This window comes from Aegilops tauschii, chromosome 2 (genome assembly GCF_002575655.3).
Source record: "Aegilops tauschii subsp. strangulata cultivar AL8/78 chromosome 2, Aet v6.0, whole genome shotgun sequence".
NCBI lineage: Eukaryota > Viridiplantae > Streptophyta > Magnoliopsida > Poales > Poaceae > Aegilops > Aegilops tauschii.
Genome location: NC_053036.3, coordinates 607,777,873 through 607,787,473, shown reverse-complemented (window position 1 = coordinate 607,787,473; position 9,601 = coordinate 607,777,873). Strand labels below are relative to the sequence as shown.

Genomic DNA, 9,601 nt, shown 5'->3' with positions numbered 1-9,601 from the left:
CCCGCAGTTATAGTGGCTGGGGGGTTGCGTTTGCGGGCTACGGCAAAAAAAATTACGGGCCGGACACCGATGCGGGCTCTGGTCCGACCAAAAAAATGGACCGAGCCCGTATAATCACCGGAATTATGCGGGTTTGCGCCGGATGCGGGGTCTGCTAGAGTTGCTCTTAGGTAGCAATTCTGACTCGCGGATGAAATCCTCTCTGGTGGCTGATTCAAGATCTAGAATTCTTCTGCCGTGCTGTCGGGCGGGTGCAGAGAAGGGCCGAGAGCGCGCTGCCGGAGACACAACGCCGGGCGCCGGCGGCGAAGTCCGGGGAGCAGCGGCGGCCGCGGGCCGCATCCTCGTAGTCAGGTAACGCAGGGCCATGAGATGAGAAGCCCGAGATCGATCGTTTGGGATTGGTGGCGGCTAGGCAAGGGTTTGGTTTCTTCTCTCTCTCGAAGATTCTTCCTACTGTATTAGTCTTTTTGAAAGTTTTTTATTGGGTAAGGAGAAAAATGGCTATATGATTGTTCTTTTTCTTTAAAGGGAAGCTATATGATTCTTCTAAGTCAAACTTTTTTATGTCTGTCCAAATCTATAGGAAAATCAACTAAGATTTACAATATCAAAATATTTAACGTGGAACAGTGTTTCATAATGAGTCTAATGAAACATTTTTTTGTTGTAGGTGTTGACATTTTTTCATATATAATTGGTCAAACTTAATTAAGTTTGACTTAGAATGAACCTGAAAAATTCAATTATTTCGATGAGACAGTACAAAAGTAACCAACCTGTTTCGTTGGCATTGTAGAAAATCATCCATAACCAAACTTTAATCTTTATATAAGATTTTAGCTTTTCCGAGGGACTTGAATGATATGTAGAAAACGAGTGAATAGCTAAAAAACTATCACAATTGGGATGGTCCTTGAAAAAACTACAAAGCATTTATATAAGTAGTGATGAAATCACTCTTATATCGTATATACCTAAGAGATCCACCCCTACTATCCTATTTATCTAAACATGCAAGCTATCCACATCACCAGTCAAGCCACGTCATCATTTGCTACTACAGAAGGGGCCCACCACTGCCACATTAGCGTTCAGTTACCACTAGGAGGTCTACCATAGGCTGACCAGGCACGTAATTCTCTTTCACATGCCGACCATTGCGTTCGTCTCGCTCGATTCAGCTGCCCGTGCAACCCCCATCATCCAACGCACACTTACGATTTGCCTGCATGTTTCCTTTCCACTGGTCCAAGTGGAGTAGAAAAGGGAAGGCGTAAACGAATAAAAAAGCGGAAAGGCTTAGACTACCCACAGTGGGAGTAATATAGGTAGTAACATCCACATATCTACATTAAATAGATGATGTGGCATACAATAAATGAAGAAAGAGATGAAAGTGGTAACATAGCTAGTTACTACTAGTATGAGTAACAGCACACATATCAAGGCAAGATGTGTCTATAGCCTAATAAATGAAGTGCTCCATGTTACCACACATATGTTACTCCCCACTGTAGAGGTAGTAACATGATTACTACCCATTGTGGCTAGTCTTAGAACTTGCAGATTTTCCTCGGTGATTCCGTTGCTCTGATCTTCTATTTTTTCTATCCCGTGTCCATTCACATCCACTCCCAAACCTATCAGAGAGAGAGAGAGAGATCGGCTTCCTATCCTGTCGTTTGCTGTAACTGACGAGTCAATCTAGCGATTTCCTCTTCCGTCAATATATTACTCCCCTGACTCCCCCCCCCCAGGCCGCACGCTGCGGGCTGCCTCGCGGAGCACCAGGCCTCCGCTCTCTCACATCCTTTTGCCGCCCCCGTGCGCCTTGCCGCAGGTCACCGATTCCATTGATCTACCGCTCAGAAATTGCATGTTGCAGACTTTCCTTTTCTTCACCCTCTCCTTCCTCCCCCCGTTGTCCATCTACCTCCCGCATCTTGGCCTTGCCGCAATCACCGAGCTATCATGAAGCCAATGTCGTCGTGCCCTTCACCCCAATTCTAATGGCACTGGCCTGTCATGAACTTATGATGCATGGATAGAGGCAGCGTGACTAACTATTTTATTTTTGGATTTTATCACTGAATTGATCTTCCCCAGCAGACAATTGGCAGGGTAACCGATGGTGGAGTCGTTCCTCACAACAACAAGGCCTACTGGCGGGCGGCCACCCCACCTCAGGCTTCCCTGGTGCAGGCTCCCCGGCCCTGGAAGCAGAGCGCCTCGTGGAGGATGTCGATGTGCCTACGTCGGCCCTGGCCACTCTGCGATTATCTTGCAGTCGTGCAAGATTTGGTAGACTACAATTTTTCCCTGGGTGTTATCTTTTGGTTTTAGATGTGGACCAAGATTTAACCAAACTTAAATTTGTGATGTATTACCAATCAGTACAACATGTATTCATTTTTTGGACTATATCAACTGATTTTTCCTGGGATATTTTATAGAAGTCTCAACTTTACATGTATTTGTTATTTTCCTTTATTTGATTATTATACAAAGATTATTGATATAAGAATTACAATTTTGTTATTCTAAGTTCTGAAAAATATGGTCCTATATAGTAATGAGATCTCCTTGCATTGTTTGGTTCAATCTAGCTCGCATCTCTCTAATTTGACATATGTAGAATTAATTCTTGATATCCTCCATATGTTCATTCTTTCCATATTCATGCAGATTTCAATAGATGCCCTTTTCTGTTGCAGATTAAGAAGGAAGAAACCATTTTCACAAAGAATATTGTGTACGCTTGAGTGCTGGTAGATCCATTGTAATGGATCTTTGTGCACGTATTTTACCATTGTGTAATGGAATGGCACAAATAAGTTGCTCCCAAGGGTACGATTTTGTTCTTCTTGGTTTATCACTAACGAAAATTCAAGAGCAATATGATCTTCAAATTTCTTCAATTAATTTAGAAGTAAGGCATATGTTGTCAGTAAGCACTTCAGTTATCACATGATGTTTCAATTGGCTTTGCATCAATTGAGAAGCATAAAGTCCCGCTGCAAGCGCGGGTTCAAATTATACATATGCATGTACATAATATCGACAGATGTAACATACTCATTTTGTTGTTATTTAATGGAGAAAACATGTAAATGTGTTGTATTTAAATGTGGTCTAGATTGTAACAACATATGTGAATATCTAAACAAATGATGATATGAAATTGAAACCTCTCAGCCTAATAGCGACATGAAAGTCTAATTGTTTATATTCACACAATCAAATCTTATTAAAACAAATGGTTTACATAGTTTCGCCGCTAATTGTTGTGTGCGTGTGGTATTCTTAGTCTGTGTTGTACGTACAGTACTCCCTCCGATCCATAGTTAGTTTCGTAATGTCCGGAGCATTTTTACCATCCAACCGGAATCTGTGTATATGTCCACTTAGAGCATCTTCAAGGTGGACCCACAATCCGTCCGCATCGTTCGGACTGTGGAAGCCATCCAACGCGGTCCTATATCGGTCCGCGGCGCGGTTTGGATGCGTTTTCTCCCGTAAACCGGAGACAAACGTGGGGAGGTTTGCGGGAGTTTGCATCGATCCCAAGCCCGCTTTCATGCCAATGTAGAGCGCGCCGCTCCACATTGAAGGAGGCTTGGGGCGGACGCGACCTTTCACTGCATTCGCTATTGAAGCGGTGTGCTGACCGAGGAGGCTCGGGACTGGTCCCCCTGTCCGTGGACGGATGAGGGAGGAACTTAGCGGGTTGCCATTGGAGATGCCCTTAGCAGTCCAGACGTATGGATTCCGGTATCCAAGAGACAAATGTGGGGGGAGTTTTGCCAGGCATGCACTTGACCAATCAAATGCATTGTCCCTCTGTTCTCTCTCCTCCCAACCGCACATGAATGGAATCCCTCTCCTCTCTCTCTCCTCCCAACAGTACAATAAACCACAAATATTCTACCACATGCATGGTCCCTACTTGCCTTTTTTCGTCCTGACCGGATACTTTGTGATTAGTATTGGATGACTCATCATGTATCATGTCCGCGGACCACGTCCGGACATAAAATGGGATATATACCAAAGACATTTGCGGGTCAGCATTAGAGATGCTCTAAGCTAGTTCAACCTCGTTCAAAACTGCGAAACTTATTATGATGCATAGTGCTAGTACTAGTATTTGCCCCTTTTTTTTCCTAAAACAAAAACTCTCGTCACTTTATTTGCGCGGGGACTGAATGTACTGGCCCGCCAGAAAGTTTGAAGCAAAGCTGCAAGTTTGAAGAATGAGCACGAGCACGACCAAGGCTACGACTTTCAGACTTTACCAAATGCCAGTCATGCGGTAGGGGCACGTCGACGGTCAATGGCCACGGCCCCTCTAATGATGCACACACGACCCGTGCAGCCTCGTGTGGTCAGAGGGCAGAAAACCGCAGAATCTTTGGATCCGCACCTGCACCAGGCAGACCGGCGACCTCCCTCTCCCGCCAAAACCACCCCCGTCCGTCTCCTCCCTCCTTTTCTCCACACGACCGTCTCCTTTCTCCTTTGCGCTGCTCAGTGCTCACCCCGCAGAACCCCCTCTGCCCTCCATGACAACTCTGCCCTACGCCGCGCACGGGACCCGCCGCCACCGAAAGGCAAAGGGCTCGGCCACGCCGTGGTACCTCGTGGCAGGCCTGTGCAGACCATTAAGAACGCCCTAATCCATGTCGCTAAGCGCACTAGGCCCTAGCTTTTGGAAGGGCTAACCCTCCTCGGCGACGCCGACGGCAGTTGATCGTTACGAGACAAACAGTGCATTAGATTAGGCAACTTTGATTAGACAATGAGATAGCCGCTCTAACCGAGAGACTAGTCCTCTATTTTGTTGCCACCAGAGCTTGACTCGCCAGTGAGCAGAGCACTACACTCGTTGCAAGTACAGCACACTCACTCACACTCGCCGGTCGCCACTCTAGCAGCTGACCACTGAGCGCGGCGGGAGGGCGGGCTGAGAGGCGGAGGCCGGGATGGCGACCGACGGCGTGTCGAGGCTGAGCGTGGGGGTGAGCGTCATGGTGGCGCTCAGCCTGGCCGTCTTCCTCACCATCGTCATCCTCCTCCTCGCCGACCTCTTCTGCTCCCACCTCCGCCGCCGCCGCCTCCGCGAGGACGCGATGGAGGCGCCGCCGCACAAGTGGCCGAAGCACGGCGGCCCGGCGTCGCTGTCCCCGCCGCACGCCGCTGGCACGGCCGACGACGCGTCCGTGGCCACCACGGCGACGACGGCCACCACCACGGCGCGCGAGGCGCTCACCAGCACCCCGCCCTTCTACTACGCGCACGGCGTCATGTGCGCGCCCAGCCGCAAGGACCTGCTCCTCGCCATCCCCAGGCTGGAGGCCGCCGTGTGGCGGTGGTCGCCCGCGCGCCGCTCCTCGCCGTCGCCCTCGCCGCCGCGGTCGGACGAGCCCACCGCGCGCGGCTCCTCCTCCTCCTCCGCGCACAGCGACGGCCTCATGTACATCTCCAACCCGGTGTACGAGCGGGGCGCCCCCGCCGGGCACGAGCACGACACGCCGTTCGAGACGCCGGACGCCTCGCCGTCGCGGTACGGGATCACAGAAGAGGAGCCGGGGGACGGGGCGTTCTCGCCGCCGCTGCCCGTGATGAGGAAGCTGCCGCCGCTGGGCGTGCTGGCGTGCCCCCCGCCGGCGGTGGGCTTCTTCGATGGCCGGCCGCCGGTGACGCTGTGGCCTGGGACGGTCGCCGACGCCAACAGGGCCTCCTCGTCGTCGTCCAACTTCGCCGCGCGCTTCTTCTCTTCGTAGATCTTGATTCGGTTCACTGTTTTTGCTCTGGCTCCTGAGACCTCAGTTGTATGACTCGTTGGATTTGCTAGCTCTTGCACTTAGTTTTTCCGGGACAGTGTAACCCACTTGATCTATGGCTGGATGATGCGTCAGTTTCTGGTTGCAAAACCGAATTCTGTTCCATGTTTGTTTGATCTACACAAAACTGTGTGCTCTCACTCCGGGCCAAAATGCTAAAAAAACAAGCTCTTTCTCTCTCTGTTTCTTGGCAGAGGAGACCAAGTTGTGAATCAGAGCATCGAGTTGCGAAACGAGGCTTTGATGATGCCAATGATCAGTACTACTCATATTTCTTTCTTTTTTCTTGGTTAAAGAAAGATAACAACTCTCCAATGCACTGATATACATGAAGATTAAGCGAGCGTTCTCCGGTTTGCACTGTTCTTCAGAGCTCAATAGTACTGTAGCTTTTGTTCTGAGCTGGTGTCAGAGAGAGTCCGAGGACTGATACAGTAGGAGCCGTTGTGGTGGTCAAACTCGACCAGAGTGGCTGTTGCTTTGTCAGCGGGGTTTGGTATCCAATCCAGCGGAGTAAAACTGTTCCCTGACCGGGGGCAGTGTAAGCTTTCCTCTGTGGAGCAAGGCTCTGAATAATGCCTTGGTGAAAAACAGGACTTACAATTCTCAAAATGTTCAGAGCAACTTCAACGCGCCTACCCAGACGGACGGCGCATTTGTCCGCTTTTTGTCCGTTTGGGTCGGCCGCCCGCCCGGCGCTGCCTAGTTTTACATTTGGGTCGGCAGTGCGCCCAACGCGCCGACCCGCATTCAACTTTTAAATAAAAAGGGCCCGCGGCCGATCATGCCAGCGGTCATGTCTCATGCCGGCACCGTGCCAGCGCCGGCATACAATGCCGACTTCAGACAATATCACCACAGTTCATGCTGGCGCACTCGCCAGCTGGCCGGCACACATGCCAGCACACAAAAAAGGATGGGACTTGAGTTCGACCACGCCATCGCGGTTCCCGTGGTCATGCCGGCATACAAAAAAGATGGCCCTCGCTGACATAGATCACTCGTCGTCGAACTTGAGCATGTCGGCTTGCATCTTCTCGAACCACGGCCTCTTCCTTGGCGACACGGTGTTGAGATCCACCTTCATGATCTCCACCCCGGTCATCATGCTCGCAAGAGCCACTTCTTTCGCCTTGGTCTTGGCGTTAGCAGCCTCGAGCTCGAACATCTTGGCTTGCTTCTCGGCGTCAAGATTAAGTCTCCTCCTTTGGATCTCCATGAAAGCATCCATCTGCTCCGCCTTGAAACGCCGGCGCTCCTCCTCCCTTGAGTCCTTCTTATTCATCATGCCGTCCACGCTTGCGATCAAGGCGTTGGTGGCCGCATCTCGCTTGTCCTCGTTTTTGGAGTTGGTCTTCCCCCGCGGCCGTGCCGGCTCGCCCTCCCCAACATCCTCCACGGCTTTCTTTGCCCCACGTGCCTTGAGTGCGGTATAATGTGCCTTGAACTTCTCTTCGTCCTTGATGACCCGATAGCAATGGGAGAGGTTGAAGCACTTGCCATTGTGTTGAACCTTGAATGCCTCCAAAGCTTGAAATGCCTACAAAATGTTTCCATGCAAGCATATGGGCAAGTGATAGCAAATGAAGACGTAAAAGGATGATCTTGATGACACAAAAGAGGGCGGCTTGCTTGCTATCATATCATGTCTTGCATGCCGATGCCGCTCACGGGGCGGGCCTTGACGCTCTCAAGGGTGGTGCAAAACATGTTGCACTCTTGTTGGATCACCCTCCACCGCTTGGAAATGGAGACCCACCCGTGCGTGCTCACAAATTGGTAAGGTGGAAACTTCTTGCGCTCATGAAACTCTCGGTGCACACGAGTCCAAAAGGTCGAATACTTTTGCTCGGCGCCCGTCTTTGGGCCTTGTCCAATGTCTCGCCAACACTCGCAAAGAAGCTTGTCCTCGGCAGCTGTGTACGCCTTCATGCGCTTGCTCTTGCGCTTCGGCTTAGGACCGGCGGCTTGGTTGGCGAACTCGTCCTCGAACAAAGGCTCCATTTCGATGTCGCACTCGTCCTCTTCCTCTAGCCCATAGTCGTCCGGGAACTTGTGGTCGAGGGGGAAGCCGTCCAGGTCGATGCCGACCTGATCACGCATGAAGGCCGCCTGATCGGGATCATAGCCAGCGGCCGGCGTGAACGCACCGCGGCCGTCCTGGCTTTGTGTCTCATCGGGATCGTAGCCAGCGCCCGGCGCACCACCCTCGAAGTGAGGTTTTGCATGTAGTCCTCGTCGACGGCGGACGACATTTCCTCGAACAGGTTACGGGCGTCCGGGAGCCCGCCGGCCGGCGTCTGCCGCGCGCATTTCCTCGTGCCGCCGGACGACGAGCCACCGACCACCGGGGTGGCGTTGGGGTCGATGGGCGCGGGCGCGGGCGTGGAAGGCGCGACCACGCTCACGTCGGGTGAGCACTGCCCGGAGAGGCGGGAGGCCTGCGGGTAGACGTGGAAGCCGGGGACCGGGTTGCAAGCCGACGCGCGGGGTGAGTCGGGTAGCACCATCCGAGGAAACGCCGACGAGCCGGTGCTGGCCGCGGCGACGGCGGCTTGGACGAGGCTGTGCTGGCTAGGGTTTACCCCTAGCATGTAGAGCGCCTCCCTCGTTGCCGCTGCGACGCGGGCGTTGGTGAACTCCTGCTGCGCGGCGGCGACGGCGGCGGCCTCATCCCTCGCGTCCGCGGCGTGCCTCCGGCCCTTCCTCTTGGCCGACTCCCTTGCCCGTTGTTCGGGCGTCAGCACCTTCTTCGGCTTGGTCGCGGCGGCGGCCTTGCGTGGGGCACGAGGCTTGCCTTTCCCGGATGGGGCGACGGCGTCGGACGAGGCGAGGGAGGCGGCAGCATCGAGGTCGAGGTCGATGGCGTCCTCCATGGCTGGTTGGGGGGGAGGCGCGGGCGGGAGTGTTTTTTGGGGAAAATGGGGGGAAATGATGATGGCTGTCACCGACCGGCGGGCCCGGAGAGAGGAGTAGGCGCGCGCGTCCGTCTATGTCCGCGCTGACGCAAATCCGGCTCAAAATTGCACCGGGAATGGATCGCCCGCGGACGAAAAACGGACGCGCGTCCGTTTAGGTCGGCGCGTTGGGCCGCCTTTTTTGTCCGTGCCGACTCAAACAGACACCGGCGGGCGACTCACCCTCTGTCGATCAAACGACAATGCTCCACTGCACTTATCCCATTGGCCATTGGTCTCCCTGGAGTTTTCCACGGAAACCACGCACTGCGCAGTGCGTGCCCGTCGGCATGGCATATCTCGGGCTCTCGGAAAGGAGGGGTCGATTCAGGCGTAGACCACCATGGTGGCGTCCATCGGCGAGCGAGCGAGAGCTGTGGAAAGCCGTGAGGTACAATTATTTAGCCGCACGAAAAGCCTGGGCGGACGTGCATGCATGCTACACCTACGCCTTTGGCATTTTGGGGTTTGGCTTTCTTCCACTTCCACTGATCCACGTCCACAGGCGCTCGCACGCAGGCGCCACGGGCACGCACGCCCCACGCTTTGGCGAGGCCCGTGGCTCTTGACCCCAAAAGTTGTTGCTGGCGCTTTACTGTGCGTTGCTGCGTAGAGGCAGGTACGTGGCTTGGCACCTTCTCTCTGACCGACTTCTGTTCTGTTGCTTGCCTGCACCGCTTACGTTGTCAGTGGCTCAGTGCCACTGCCTATGTGCTCTTTATAGTATTAAGGCCAACTCCACCGCGCAACCCTATCTTGTCCGGGTGCGTCAATGGACAAATGTTCGGATTCCGTCCA

At 53.1% G+C, this 9,601-nt stretch overlaps 1 protein-coding gene across 1 annotated transcript; it reads left to right on the top strand.

Moving 5' to 3' along the window:
• The first annotated feature begins 4,615 nt into the window (after window positions 1-4,615).
• Window positions 4,616-5,936, top strand: LOC109786008 (uncharacterized). The gene has a single exon (XM_020344594.4). The coding sequence runs from the start codon at window positions 4,986-4,988 to the stop codon at window positions 5,784-5,786; it is 801 nt and encodes a 266-aa protein (XP_020200183.1). The 5' UTR covers window positions 4,616-4,985; the 3' UTR covers window positions 5,787-5,936.
• Window positions 5,937-9,601: the final 3,665 nt, after the last annotated feature.

Coding starts and splice junctions, on each gene's coding strand:
- LOC109786008 (XM_020344594.4), top strand. CDS start 4,986: ATGGCGACCGACGGCGTGTCGAGGCTGAGCGTGGGGGTGAGCGTCATG.